Source organism: Piliocolobus tephrosceles, chromosome 1, assembly GCF_002776525.5.
Source record: "Piliocolobus tephrosceles isolate RC106 chromosome 1, ASM277652v3, whole genome shotgun sequence".
In the NCBI taxonomy this organism is placed as follows: domain Eukaryota; kingdom Metazoa; phylum Chordata; class Mammalia; order Primates; family Cercopithecidae; genus Piliocolobus; species Piliocolobus tephrosceles.
The window spans coordinates 167,790,484-167,805,534 of NC_045434.1; the positions used below are offsets into that span (position 1 = coordinate 167,790,484).

The window sequence follows — 15,051 nt, forward strand, 5'->3', positions numbered from 1 at the left end:
ACTGCACTCCAGCCTGGGTGACACAGCAAGACTCTGTCTCAAAAAAAAAAAAAAAAAAAAAATTGCAGTAAAACATATATAACAAAATTTACCATTGTAACCGTTTTGTAGCGTACACTTCAGTGGCATTGAGTGCATTCACATTATTGTGTAACCAATGGAATCATCATCCATTTCCAGATCTTTTTCATATTCCCAAACTGAAACTCTATTACCATTAAACACTAACTCCCCACTCCCTCCTCCCCCAGGCTCTGGCAACCGTGTTTCTACCCTGTCTCTCTGAATCTGACTATTCTAGGTACCTCATATGACCAGAATTGTAGAGTATTTGTCCTTTTGGGTCTGGCTGATTTCACTTAGCATAATGTCTTCAACGTTCATCCATGCTGTAGAATGTATCAGAACTGCATTCCTTTATTCTTTATTTACCTAATTTACTGATTTTTTAATTTTTTGAGACGGAGTCTCGTTCTGTCGCCCTAGCTGGAGTGCAGTGGTGTGATCTTGGCTCACTGCAATTCCCCACCTCCCAGGTTCAAGTGATTCTTCTGCCTCAGCCTCCTGAGTAGCTGGGATTACAGGCACACGACACTACACCCAGCTAACTTTTGTATTAGTCAGGCTGGTCTTGAACTCCTGACCAGCCTCCCAAAGTGCTGGGATTACAGGCATGAGCCACCGCGCCAGCGAGAACTGCATTCCTTTTTAAGGCTGAATAATATTCATTCAATGTTTGTACCACATTTTATTTATCCATTCATTTCTCGATGAACGTTTGGGTTGTTTCCATCTTTTGGCCCTTGTGAATAATGCTGCCATAAACATGGATGTACAAATACCTGTTTGAGTCCCTGCTTTCAATCCTTTTGGGTATGTACTTAGAAGTGAGATTGATGGATCATATGGTAACTCTATGATTAATTTTTTGAGGAACTACCATACTGTTTTCCACAGTGGCTGTACCACTTTACATCCCACCAACCATGCACAAGGATTCCAATTTCTCTACATCCTCGTCAACACTTGCTACGTTCTGTTTTTGTTTTGTTATAACAATCATGCTAATGGGTGTGAAGTGGTCAGCCCAGGTCTGACTCCATACTTTGCTACAGTAACCGGCTTCCCGCAGTGTTACCTGACAGCATCTCCTCTCAGGGATGCCAACTGAGCTCTCATTTTCTGCTCTGGGGCTTCTCTGACACCATGGCAAGGGAGACCTGCTGAACTGCGGGGCATTCTGCTCCTGACACAAGGACAAGCTGTCAGTAACTCCACCTGGCAAGGCTCCTCCCTGCCAGAGACTTCCTTCCCCTGACTGGAACATTCCTCCTCACCTTTGCAAGGTTAACTCCCACACTTTCTTTAGTGTTCAAATGTCACCTCCTCAGAGAAGTCATCCCTGACCAGCACCTCTTCCCCCACCAGATCAGCCCTGCTATTATTTGCTCTTACAGCATCCTCTCCCCGTGGTTCCTGGCACTGGCATAGTTTGTAATGGCTTATTTATCTGAGTACCTATTGAATTAATCCTTGCCTCTCCTGCTAGGCTGTAAGTTCCACACGGAAGGAGACCATAATCACCCTGTTCACCATGGCATCCTCAGCACTTACCATGATGCCCAGTCCATACCAAATATTTAGGAAGCCCTTGTTAAAAGAATCATTTTATTCAAAAAACATGGGCCAGGTGCGGTGGCTCACGCCTGTAATCCCAGCACTTTGGGAGGCCGAGGCAGGCGGATCACAAGGTCAGGAGATCGAGACCACGGTGAAACCCCGTCTCTACTAAAAATACAAAAAATTAGCCGGGCACAGTGGCGGGCGCCTGTAGTCCCAGCTATTCAGGAGGCTGAGGCAGGAGAATGGCGTGAACCCAGGAGGCGGAGCTTGCAGTGAGCCGAGATTGCGCCACTGCACTCCAGCCAGGGGGACAGAGCGAGACTCCGTCTCAGAAAAAAAAAAAAAAAGTAATGATTTTTTTTTTTTTTAACTGAGTACCTGTGCTAAAAGAAGTGCGGACAGGCCAGGTGCGATAGCTATGCCTACAATCCCAGCATTTTGGGAGGCTGAGACAGGAGGATCGCTTGAAGCCGGGAGTTCAAGACCAGACTGGGCAACAAAGCGAGACTCTGTCTTTACAAAAAAGTTTTAAAAATTCACTGGTCATTATGGTGCACTCCTGTAGTCCCAGCTACTTGGGAGGCTGAGGCAAGAGGATCGTTTGAGCCCAGGAGTTTGAGGTACAGTGAACTATAATCATACCACTGTACTCCAACCTGGGTGACAGAGTGAGACTCTGTCCATCCTTCCCTGCCAAAAAAAAACCTCCATTAAGAGTGGGGCCAGGCCGGGCGCGGTGGCTCATACCTGTAATCCCAGCACTTTGGGAGGCCAAGGCGGGCGGATCACCTGAGGCCAGGAGTTCAAGACCAGCCTGACGGATACGGTAAAACCTCGTCTCTACTAAAAATACAAAAATTAGCTGGGAGTGGTGGTGGGCACCTGTGTCCCATCTATTTGGGAGGCTGAGACAGGAGAATTGCTTCAACCTGGGGGACAGAGGTTACAGTGAGCTGAGATCGTGCTAGTGCACTCCAGCCTGGGTGACAGAGCGAGACTCCATCTCAAAAAAAAAAAAAAAAAAAGTGGGGCTAAAACTCCCATGCTCATACAATCCTTTCATTGCGGCCTTTCGAGTAGCTGGGACTACAGGTGCATTCCACCACATCTGGCTATTTTGTTGTTGTTGTTGTAGAGACAGTGCTTTGCTTTGTTGCCCAGGCTGGTCTCGAACTCCTGATCTCAAGTGATCCTCCCACCTCAGACTCCCAAAGTGCTGAGAGTATGGGCATGAGCCACCATGCGCTGCCAGAGTGCTTAAATTCTTATGAAGGAAATAGGTAGGGGGAAAAAATACACACACACACACACACACACACACACACACACAGTGGTGATAGTTGCATAGTTGCTATGGAGAAAAACAACAGAATGGAGGGCAGCTGTCATTCTTTTTTTTTTCTTTATTTTTTTTTTGAGTCGGAGTCTCCCTCTGTCGCCCAGGCTGGAGTGCAGTGGCTCGATCTCGGCTCACTGCAAGCTCCACCTCCCGGGTTCATGCCATTCTTCTGCCTCAGCTTCCCGAGTAACTGGGACTACAGGCGCCCGCCACCAGGCCCAGCTAATTTTTTATATTTTTAGTAGAGGCGGGGTTTCACTGTGTTAGCCAGGATGGTCTCGATATTCTGACCTCGTGATCCGCCCGCCTCAGCCTCCCAAAATGCTGGGATTACAGGTGTGAGCCACCGCGCCCAGCCGAGGGCAGCTGTCATTCTAAAGAGGTTCCTTTGGTAGCGGCTCTGGTGATTTGACCTGGAGGAAATGAGGAGGGAGTGAAGCCTTTACCTGGGAAAAGAGTGACCAGCAAGAGCAAAGTTTTGGCAAGTGAATGAAAATAGAGCCCTGCTGGTCCCAGGCTGAGGGAACTCAGAGGCCAGGGCACTCTGGTGAGGTGGAATAGGGAGAGGCTGTGGTGGGTGTCAGGTTCCTCTCCCCAGCTACCCGGGATAGGGCCTTGCCTTCTGCTTTCTTTTTTTTCCCCCCTTTTTCTTTCTTTTTCTTTTTTTTGAGATGGAGTCTGGCTTTGTTCCCCAGGCCAGAGTGCAGTGGCGCGATCTCGGCTCACTGCAAGCTCCGCCTCCCAGGTTCATGCCATTCTCCTGCCTCAGCCTTCCGAGTAGCTGGGACTACAGGCGCCTGCCACCACACCAGGCCAATTTTTTGTATTTTTAGTAGAGACGGGGTTTCACTGTGTTAGCCAGGTTGGTCTCGATCTCCTGACCTCATGACCTGCCCGCCTCTGCCTCCCCAAGTGCTGGGATTATAGGCGTGAGCCACCGCGCCCGCAGCATTCTGCTTTCTTGTACTTCCCAGCGTCCCTGGTGCAAGTGATCCTCCTGCCTAGGACTCCCAAAGTGCTGAGATTACAGGCATGAGCCACCGTGCCCTGCCAGGGTACTTTTTTTTTTTTCAAGATGGAGTCTTGCTCTGTTGCCCAGGCTGGAGTGCAGTGGCTGATCTCAGCTCACTGCAACCTCCGCCTCCTGGGTTCAAGTGATTCTCCTGACTCAGCCACCCGAGTAGCTGAGATTCCAGGCACATGTCACCATGCCCAACTAATTTTTGTATTCTTAGTAGAGACGGGGTTTCACCATGTTGTTCGGGCTGGTCTCAAACTCGACCTCGTGATCTGCCTGCCTCAGCAGCCCAAAGTGCTGGGATTACAGGTGTAAGCCACCGTGCCTAGCCCAAATGCTTAAATTCTTATGAAGGAAATAGGAAAAAAACAAAACAAAACAAGGCTGAGCACATAGGTGCTTTCAAATTGAACTAACCCATTCTATACTTGAAGCCTGTTTTGCTATGACAAATTGGCTCAGGACAAGTATGTGTCTATTGGAAGACATTTCAAAACACATTTGGTTTTAAATTTTTTTTTTTTTTTTGAGACAGAGTCTCTGTCTCCCAGGCTGGAGCCAAGCCCCGCCTCCCAGGTTCACGCCATTCTCCTGCCTCAGCCTCTCGAATAGCTGGGACTACAGGTGCCCGCCACCATGCCCAGCTAATTTTTTGTATTTTTAGTAGAGACGGGGTTTCACCGTATTAACCAGGATGGTCTCGATCTCCTGATCTTGTGATCCGCCCACCTCAGCCTCCCAAAGTGCTGGGGTTACAGGCACGAGCCACCGTGCCCAGCTGGTTTTAAATTTAAATACACTTCTTTCTTAGCACCTCTCTGTTTACTGGCCATGAGTAATCATCTTTTCCAATTTTCGAAACATTTCCCCAATTACTGTCTCCCTTGAGCCCCCAAACAACCATCTCAAGCGGCTACTCTCCATCATCAGAACCTTGGGCTCAGCCAACACTGACTAATAGCCTAGTGGGTGATTCCCCATCACTTACCTCTCTTTGTCCACCCAGCCTGCCTTTGGCATAGGCATTAACATCCTCATTGCACAGAGAGGATGCTGAGGCTTGGAGGGGAAGGTCACTTGCCCAAAGACTGCCAGAGAGCCAGTGAAGACAGGTCTTTGGGTGTTGGATTTTGTACTCCTCCTATGGAGGCCCCTGATCCCTCAGGGAAACTTCTGCTAAAGCCAGAGCTGACCGGCCCGAAGGTTTTGATCAGAGGTGTCGCCATGCAATTCTAGGACTGAGCGTGATGGGTGCAGAAGGGGGACGGGCTGCATACTCAGCTTCCATTGAAACAGCCCCCAGGGGAGCCTGCATCCATCCTCCCAGCAGCTGTGAGGAGCACTGAAAGAGAGCTTTGAATGAACCAGTGAAAGTGAACAAGGTCTTCTGGCATCCTCGGCAAGCACAGTCTCCCGGGTTGAGTTCATGGGCCTGAAGTCCCTTTCCTTTAACCGCCTCCTTCTGGAGGCCTGGACCCCACCCACCTGGTGCCAGAGCCCAGGATTTCTGCTGTCCCAGTTGCTGGCAGCCAAGAGAGGAAGGAGCGGCCCTTCTAGCCTAAGCTTGGAATCCACCTCTCCGTCTTCGCTCCCACCTCACCTGCATGTCCTGCAACATCTGGTTACCCAGTTCTTCATCTGTCCTTCTGTTCCTTTCACCATGTTACTGGGCACTGAGGGTGCCCCCGAGAATGATGATCATTCCCTGACCCTAAGGAGTCATATTCCCAGGGGAAAAATACACCCCTGAACCACACCCATGCAATGGGGACATGGAGGGCACACCGGCCCCAAACTGGGAGTTCAGAGGGGGAGTCTGCGAAGGCTCTCTGAAGGAGAGGCTGCCTGCCCAGGCTGGATCTGAGAAGTGTTAGTAGGAGTCTGTCACCGGAGGGGGCTTTGGGCAGGGGACTTCACTACAGTGTAAGCTCCACGGGGTAAGGATTTGTGTTCCGTTTATGACCCAAGGCCTACAACAGTGTGTGGTACATAGTAGGTGTTCAATAAGCAGGTCGTAAAAGAAAGAAAGAAAGAAAAAAGGAAGGGAGGGAGGTAAGAGAAAGATGGGGGGGAGAGAGAGAGAGAATATGAGTCAGGGTGGATGTGGGAAATGGCATGGCCATTCTGGAAACTGAAAGTACAGAGTTCCAGGTGGCTGTAGCTTAGGAGGGTGGGGCTGAGCTGAGGGAGTGGCCTTATCTAACCCTATTGTTGGTGTTGTCCGTTCCTTATCTCTCCACTGGTCCCAGTACTTTGGGGCTGGGGTGAGTTTTCCCTCTCTCGGTCCCTGGGGGCTCCTGGTGCCTACACTGAGTGTTAATATACACACAGGTATTCAGCTTGTGCTGTGTGCTGGAGATACACAGATAACTCAAACTGAGATCCCAGTCTGGTAGGGGACACAGACAGTAAACAAGTGGCCACAACAATGGGGAGAATGAATGGTGCGAGTGAAACGAGATAAGATTGGAGGGACAGAAGGACAGGTTTCGCTCCAGGAGTGAAAAGCAGGGAGGTTATTGTGGAGGAGATGGCGCTGGAGGGGATGTTAGCCTTAAAGGATGGCAGAAGAAGGGAACTGCGGCAGGAAGCATTCCAGGAAGAGAGACATCAGGCCCAAAGATGGGGCCTGGGGGGATGGGGATCCAGAGGGGAAAGGTAGACTGGGGCCTTGAATGCTGCTCATGGGTGTTTGGACTTGCTTCTGATCTGACCACATTTTGGATAATTGTGCCAGCAGCCACACACCTAGTTAGGGCTGCTGAGTGGTCCCACTTCCAGGGAACCCCTCAGCAATCTTCTAGCCAGCAGGGGTGAGGGGTGGCTAAGACACTCTCACTGCTCTCTCTGCCTGGACTCTCTCACCATCTCTTTTAGCTCCAACAAGGAATCTACCAACCAACATGCAGCTTTGTTGTGTCAAGTTCCAGCAAAGGGCTGACCACAGAGTGCCTGGCACAGGGTCTCTGAACACTACCCCTCTCTTCTTGCCATATGTTTGGAAAGGAGGTGCTAGTCCTTTTTCCAGGGTGGTGGTAGGGAGAGAAAAATATAGAAGGGAAATCTTAACATTGTAGCACATCAGATTATCAAGAGATACTGAAGATCTTCTAACCTCCCTTTGCCATTTGACAGATGAAGCAACTGATGCTCAAATAGATATGCTTGTGTTGCAGCCATGAAGTTGGTAGAGGCATGGCCAATCTGATAGAGTCCTGGGTCATAGTAGGGCCGGAGAAGGGCAGTGTCTTCTCTTTTTTTAGCCAGGACCAAACCGATACTCCTAATTTGTGGGCCTTGCAGACACAAGATGAGTCAGGCTTCTTGTGAGTCAGTCTGTTGACAAGCCATCCCTGGCCATTCCTAGCCCATTCAAAATAGATGGAAGTCCAGGGGAAGAGTATGAGCAGGCCAATTTAATTAGTGTGGGCTCTAAGGTACCTTAAGTTAGCCCTATTGAATTTAAACCGCCTAGGGGAAAAAATAACTGTCATTATTTCCTTCTGTCCTCTATCCTTGTATTCCAACTCCCAACCTCCATGCTTCCCTCATTCACAAAACAACCTTTAAAATAGGGACTAGCGCAGAGACGCCCATAAACTAGGTCTCAGCGTGCCTTTTTTCTGCCCCTTTCCCCTGTGAGCGCTGGGTCCTGGAAGGGAGCAGAGTGAGTCCGGAGGTGTCCGCAGGGCCTGGCTGTATTCTAATTTAAGGAGGTTGTTACATTGAGTAGAATATTATTCCAAAAATGCACCCAGAGTCTCCTTCCTGAACCAGTGCAGATCCTTTAGCTGCGGAGCATTTCTTTTAAAAGCCCCTTTTCTCTCTTCTACAGATCAAAATAAGCAAACTTTAATTGTAGGGAATTATTGTTTATTTTGTTGAAATCTAGTTCTGAGTTTTCCTACTTGAAACGTGTTTTCCCCAGGACACTGACCTATCCTTTAATTGTTTGGTGCGAGGCATGTTAGGGGGAGGGGCGTTACTTGTTTATTGGAACAGCGCAGTTAAAAAAAAAAAAAAAAAAAAATCAACCTAGGCTAACAGTTTCAAGGCTCCCCTAAAGATGTATCCAAACAGGCAGCCAATCAGCGCTTACACAGCTTTTTCTGCTTGACTCTTTTAAAGAGACAGTGCCGACAGTGTTTTATCACATTTAAAGAGATCCGCTCTCTAAAAACAGTCTGAAAATGGGGGAGCCTTCCCCTATTTCGCCGGTACCTGGTCTTAAGAGTCTCTAATGAGGGGCACGCAGTGTGTCTTCTGGGTTCTCGGCGTGGGCAGAAAGGAGTCAGCAGCAAATAGCTGGGTCACTCTGCCAGCCCCCCCTCAATTTCCCATTGTACACCTGGGTCACTGACAATGGAAGCTTCCCCTCCCCCTACGCCTGACTCTCGTCCCCCACTCCCCAATTTAGCTCCATTTATTTGAAGTTTGCACATTTCTGTGGCGCGCATTCCGCGTCGCGGGCCGCCCAGGTGACGCCCCCCATCCCCGAGTGGCACCCTTTCCCGTGGAGAAGCCGAGGGGCTAACTTGCCAGGACTGGCAAACCTTGGAAATTTGGGAGAAATCACTCTTGTTCCTCTTAGTTGAAGTCCCCTGTGCCCAACCCCCGCCAGCTCCCCAAAGCACGCCAAGGGCCATTTTCGCGCGGCTCCACTTTGGGGTTTTCCAAAGTATTTTAATGATCTAGTAAAGGAGCAGCCGCGCGCCTCGGCGCCGGCTCGAGCCGCCCCGCTCTCAGCGTGGAGCCCCGGGCCCGGCGCTCGGAAGCTAGACTGGGCGAGAGTGAGGCCCGGGGACGGGGCGGGCTGGGGGCCGGGCTGGAGTCTGGGGAGGGGGTCGGGGTCGGAGCCTAGGGGGAAGACAACCGAGAAGGGAGAGCGAGATAAGGGTTGGGCTGGCGCGGGCCGCGGCAGGGGGGGGGAGGTGAGAGGCAGATAAGGGAGACGGACGTGGCGGGAGGGAGAGAGCGGCGACCGCTTGGGGGTCTGCGCCCCCTCCCATCGGACGCTGCCGCAGCGCCCCCCTAACCCCCAGTGGTCCACGCCGCGGGGAGCGCCGGTCAGATACCCCTCCTCGCTGGGGCGAGGAGACCAGGGTGTCCCCAGCCCGATTCACGTCGTCCCCCGCCCCGGCGACAGAAAAGAGAGGCTCGCGCCCCCGGACGCCCCCAGTTCGCCCGCAGGAGCAGGCAGCGGCTCCGCGGAGGCGGCCGCAGCGGGGACTGCCGCGGCCGGCGCTGTCAGGGCGTCCCTCCCGGCCGGCCCGAGCCCGCCCCCGCGTGCGCCGATTGGTCGATGCGGCCATCCATCGCGGGACGTTGCCGCCCGCCTCGCTCCCTCGCCCGGGTAGCCACGTTCGGTTGAGCTCCAAGTAGACCAGCGGCGGCGGCGGCGGCGGCGGCAGCGGTAGCGGTGTTGGAGGCGCAGAGGGCGGCGCAGGCGGAGCCGGGAGGGCGCGCGAGCGAGAGGAGAGCGGGCGGCCGTGCGGGCGGCGGCGGCGGCACTCCAGGCCGAGCCGGCGCGGGAGGAGTTCCAGGGCGATGGGGCCGCGGCCGGGGCTGACGCTTTGACAGCTGGAAAGAGCGCGGAGCCAGCGCCTGGGGGGGAGGGAGGGGAGCGCGGCGAGGAGAGCGCCAGCGAACGAGAGAGCGAGCGAGCGCCGGGGAGGGGGCCGGGAGCGAGGGGCAGCTCGGGAGAGCCGGAGCGGTAGCGGCGGCGGCGGCGGCGAGGCTCGGCGCCCTCTTCCCTGCAAACCATGTTTGCCAAAGGCAAAGGCTCGGCGGTGCCCTCGGACGGGCAGGCTCGGGAAAAGTAAGCCCTATTTTGCAAGTGGCGGCCGCGCCGCCGCCGGGCTGCGGGCGGGCGGTGGGAGGCAGGTGGGCGGGCGGGCAGGGGCCGGGGGCTTCTGCGCCCTCCGGCCCCCGGGTCCGGGCGCCGCCTGCCTGGCCCCTTCCCCGAGGCCGCGGCGGGCGGCGTGGGAGAGCCCATTGTTGGGAGCCGGCGGAGGTTGGGAGATCGGGGAAGGGGCGGCGGGGGGAGCTGCCGGAGGAGGTACTTGGTGGCTGTGGCGCGGGCCGGGCGCGGGACCCCGCGGTGAGTGGTGGGCGAGGTCCCGCCAGCGAGCCTGGACGCTTGCTCCAGCCGGGCACTTGCCGCGGTGGCCGCACTTTGCCCACCGGGCGCGGGCAGGGGGCGCGTGGCTTCTGCAGCCCCGAAGCCTCCTTTTGTCCGCCGGCGGCGTGAGGAGTGCGTGCCGGAGGCTTTGTTCGGCCGGGAGCGCTCTCCCTTCCCTGCCCTCGTATTCGTCACCGGGTCCGCGTCCTCGGACGCCGGGCTGGGCAGCGACGGTGGCGCCGGCTTGGCCCCAGGCTTGGGGCACAGTTGTTTGGGGGGAGGTGACGAGGGTGGTGCTTTGCTGCCCTCTCTAGAGCGCGCCAAGCACCCGGAGTCCAGGGCTGAGTCTTCCCGGACCTCCAAAGCTGGGGAGAGCCTAGCGAGGACTGGGTCGGGAAAGGCAAGGTGGCTGTGGGGTCGAGTGGCTTGCGAGTTTGAGGAACCTAGGTGGGTTTGTCCCCGACGCCACTTGGAAGTTCAAGTTTGGGGGCTGCTGTCTATCCCTCACTGCTTGAGGTAATGCGTTCCGCGGTGCCTACCCCCTAACTGTTCGCACCTGGCGGCCCTGTTTGGGGTTAGCTAGCTGCTTACCTCTCGTCGGGGCCACAATGGGACGGCGCAGACAGGGCTCAAAGCCTGCTGGCAAGGTCCTGGAGAGCGCCGGTGGGATCTGACGCCTTCCCCTCTCTCTCTTTGCTCCCTGCCCACTTTCCAGGTTAGCTTTATACGTCTACGAATATTTACTGCACGTAGGAGCACAGAAATCTGCACAGACCTTCTTATCGGAGGTGAGTGGGACTCCCCCCAGCATCCAATTTCTTGACACCCCCCCCACCCCACTGTTCTTAGAGCCTTTGTTTTCAGGAGCAGCCACTGTGGCCACCATTTTGAATTTTTATCACCTTTTGGCATTTATTGTTAGTTGGTCTTCCCAGCCTTTTGGCTCTAGGAAGCCTCCAGCCCACCCCGTGACTGCCCCTCTAAACTGCCTCCGCTCTTACCTTTCCAGATTCGATGGGAAAAAAACATCACGTTGGGAGAACCGCCTGGGTTTTTGCACTCGTGGTGGTGGTAAGTTTGTGTGATAGTTTTGCATGTGTGTTTGTTTTGTTCTGAGCCCTGGGTCCAAGTGAACAAAGAAGGGAGGCGTGGAGCAGGCCCTCCACCCTGTGGCCCTCCGAGTTGCACAGAGCTGGGCACCTCGAGGCACTCCGGCCCAGCTGGCCAAGGAGGAAAAGGGCAGAAGAGGATGCTACCTGAAGTTTTGGGGGAAGAACGACAAAACCATCTATGATGTTGGGGTAGAAACTCCTTACTTTGACATCTTACTCTGGGGCTCTAGGCAAGGGTTTGAAAAAACATTGGAGGATTTTTGTCAATTCTGCATGTTGCTTTAATTAGAGGAGTGGGGGTGGGGCGGCGTGGAGGGGATACCAGGTCTGTTTTACAACTAGCCTGTCCCTTCTTTTTTCTCCTCGGAGCTTACAACCTCAAGAGAGGACATCTACAGGGCTTTTTCCAGGCACCCTGAGAAAAAGCAAGAAAGGGCTGCCACTTCCTTTAAAGATACTGATTCAGACTGACTGGTCCTTCCTTTCCTCTGGGAGCTCCCCGCCCCCCTTCCCCACTAAAACCACAAAGTGTTGTTTTACGCAGAACCTTAACTGGTCAGAGTCGACCTCACAGTGTCCGTAGTTAGGGGCTGCCACTCTGTGACTCTCTTACCAGGTCTCTGTGTCCTTTGGGTGTGGGGCCACCGCAGGTTTGGTCTCTGTTGGGTATATGACAGCCAAGAGGGAGCTTAGGGTCAGCCGGACCCAGTTGCCCTAAGTGTATGACCCTGGTGTTTTGTGCGACTGACTGGTGGAGTCTTTGACATCCTTTTGAAAAAGAAAAGAAAGCAGAGTGACTTTTGATATTTTGATGGAGTTCAGCAAAACGGTGTGTCCTGTCTCCTGTCGTCGGGATCTTAGGGATCTTAGCGGGTTTTCCTCCCAGCTCAGGTTACTGTTTTAAGTCTCTTAGAACAGCAGGAGGATGAAGTGTCTGTTCTAACTTGTGCAGAGAAAATGAGTTTTTAATTACTTCTGCCAACCTCGGAACTGCAGGTCTTGGAGGCATTAGTGTGGCGGAAGGATTCCACCTGTAGGAGTGGGTGATAGGTTTTCTGTGGCTGTTTTTGGAGGGAGTGTGTGGATGGGGTTGGCGGCTCTGATCGGCTTGAATCTTGTAGAAACTTAGGCTTATGATTGAAGGTTACTTAGGCTTATGAGTGAAGAGGCTGGGGAATTTGTAGTGTTGGAAACCTTTAACGTGTGGAGGAGGTAATCAGATGTGTGCAGTTCTAGAAGACAGAAAGGAATGTTCTCTAGCCCCTCTCTGCAGCTAGTAGAAGTCCCTGATTTTCCTGTTATATCCAGGATCTCCTGAAACTTCTCCATCCTTAGCCACAGGAACTTAGTCTATTGTGTTAGGCCTGGGCGATGGTGGCTTATGAGTGGCTGTGGTCCTGTTTGGTAGAAGTTGGTTCCTGCGATTTGACACTGAGCAAAATGACCCAGGGAGGAAGCAGTGGAGCTTGTCTGGTGAGGGACAGGCTGCATTATTCACACACCTTGAGTGAGATGCTTGTCTGATGACTTGCAGAGCTGGCTGTTTGTGACAAGGACAAGAGCATTGGACCAGGAGTCGGACTTTGGTTTTGATGCCCACTTTACCCTTTAAGCTGGTTCTGTCACTGGGCCTTGGGCTCCTGATCTGGAGAGTTTCTTAGGTCCCTTGTTAATAACAGTGATAACTCTGTGTTTGAATAGGGCTTTATTGGTTGACATAGGACTTGTATGTCTCTTTTCATACAGAATGCTGGAGTGACTCTACAAAATCTTTAGTAGGGGGTGAGGCAGGCATTTCTGGGCCTGCTTCCTTCCCTTTGCTGGCAGGTGCTTCTCGGAAGAGGGCCCTCTACTGCAATGTGAAAGGACCGGATACTTGGATGTCCATGACCTGTCCTTTGCCTAACTGATTTGTGTTTTTTTGGTGCGTGGAGGGAGGAGTGGTTCTTGCATAAGAATTCCTTGGGGGAGGGCTTGGGTGGGAGTGGGGGTGGGGTGGGAAGGGTGGAGGTATGGGCTCTGGGATTAAGAACCTGTAAAATTTCCTTTATTGACAGAGTCTCCTAGATTGCTGGATGTATGAATCATAGTTGTGTCCTGACTTTGGCACTTGAACCTTTTTTAGGATATGCAGCCATTTTGGTTTGGGTGGTGAAAAGAAAACAGATGAGACCAGTATGGATTCTCATCCACATTTGTGTTCATCCTCCTAGGGCATCCATGAGTGTGTTCTACTAACCCCTTTGAGCTTCAGTTGCCCCCTGTGTAAAGTGGAGAGAAAATTGCCTACCTTACAGTCTGTGGTACACACAAGTAATACCGGTGTGAGGCATCGGGCACGTAGTAGGTATTTGATATATAAGAACTATTACTCCCATTACTAATGGCTGGCTTGCCAGAAGAAGTTGGACTTGTTTTGTTTTTTAGGCTGTTTGCCCAGTGAGAGCTGATAAGGTGGGATTGAGCCTTTGGGAGACCTAGTACTGTTAGCACCATGCATTGTGCACTTGCCGTTGTGTACACAAGTAATAATTAGTAACCTGACCTTATTGTATTTTCCTCCTTGCAGTGTATTTTGGGACCTTTACTGTGCCGCTCCTGAAAGGAGAGACACTTGTGAACATTCGAGTGAAGCAAAAGCCTTTCATGATTATGTGAGTAACACATTTTTAATCCTAGCAATAATTATAGGGTTGGATAGCTCTAACTTCTCTAGTACGAAAAGCAAATACACAGCCAGTTGGCAGTGGTCTTTATTTTCTCCTTGCCTTTCTTTCTGTTCACCTGCCCACCTCTCTGCAGGCCTCCCCATGGTAACCTTCTCCAGCAGTGTTCTGACTTGGTAACGGTGTTTCATAATGTTGTGATTGTGAAAAATTGTGTAGATATCTATCTGGAGAATTAAATGGTGTTGTACAGGACTCAGAACTATGTGAGACTTATGTTAAGAGTGGACAGTTAGCTGAGAGGGGACTAAGCCTCTTTAGTGTTGGTTTCAGAAGAAATTGTAACAAACGAAAGCCAATACGAAACTTGTGTTTTGGAGTTGAGTGAGAATTTGGTGGAATGGAACTTTCTTGCCCTGCTTTCCAGAGAGCGATCTTTCAAATTATGGGGGTGTGTGCGTGTGTGTTTGGTGTGGGTGGGTTCATACTGTATCCACTAACGATTTGTACTCTTAGATTATCAGCTAGTTCATAATCTTGTGGCCAAAAAATTCTTGTGAAGATAGTTAACATCATCAGATTGTAGTTCTTTTTACTCTGTTATTCACTTTCTACCTGGATGAGTTTCTTAAGATTTATGAAATTATTATGAGAGAGTTGTCTGCCGTCTATTCATCTCCCATAGCAGTCCCCTTCAGGAAAAACAAACAAACCCAGGTTTCAAACCTGGATTGGAATCACACATGATGATCCGATGAAATGGGTTAGGACCCATCTTGGGGAGATGGAAGAGGACGTGTCTGAAGGTCTTCCATAGCCTCCATTCAGTTCTGCTTGCTGACCCTATAGATGGTTAAGCATGTCCATATAGCAGGTGATCTAACTGGTCTTGCTCTTCTGCGTGCAGTGGGTAGGAATGGTCCTGGGAATCCGTGGGTCCTTGGGAGTTGGTTTCTTGAACGTCGTTAGGTCCCACCTGCTTGGCCCAGCCATCTGAGTTCCCTGTATGTGGAGGCTGAAATTGGCTGGGAGACCAGACCCATTTGGTTGTTTCACAAGTGGTCAAATCCCATGATCACCAATGTCTTCGTGGTGAAAATTTCTCCTGTAATATGAGGAGTTAGAGACTCAGGTGGTGACCCACTGGTTTTTTTTTTTTTTTTTTTTTTTTT

At 52.0% G+C, this 15,051-nt stretch overlaps 1 protein-coding gene across 3 annotated transcripts in view; it reads left to right on the forward strand.

Moving 5' to 3' along the window:
• The first annotated feature begins 9,597 nt into the window (after window positions 1-9,597).
• Window positions 9,598-15,051, forward strand: part of SSBP3 (single stranded DNA binding protein 3) — a 179,368-nt gene continuing 173,914 nt past the window's right edge. The window contains exons 1-4 of one of the 3 annotated variants that reach the window (XM_023187892.3): window positions 9,598-9,798; window positions 10,817-10,889; window positions 11,111-11,172; window positions 13,783-13,867. In XM_023187892.3, the coding sequence (XP_023043660.1) occupies window positions 9,743-9,798; window positions 10,817-10,889; window positions 11,111-11,172; window positions 13,783-13,867 (276 nt within the window). In that variant the 5' untranslated portion in view covers window positions 9,598-9,742. The remainder of the gene's footprint in view (window positions 9,799-10,816; window positions 10,890-11,110; window positions 11,173-13,782; window positions 13,868-15,051) is intronic. The other 2 variants (XM_023187882.2, XM_023187902.2) reach the window with 2 other exon arrangements.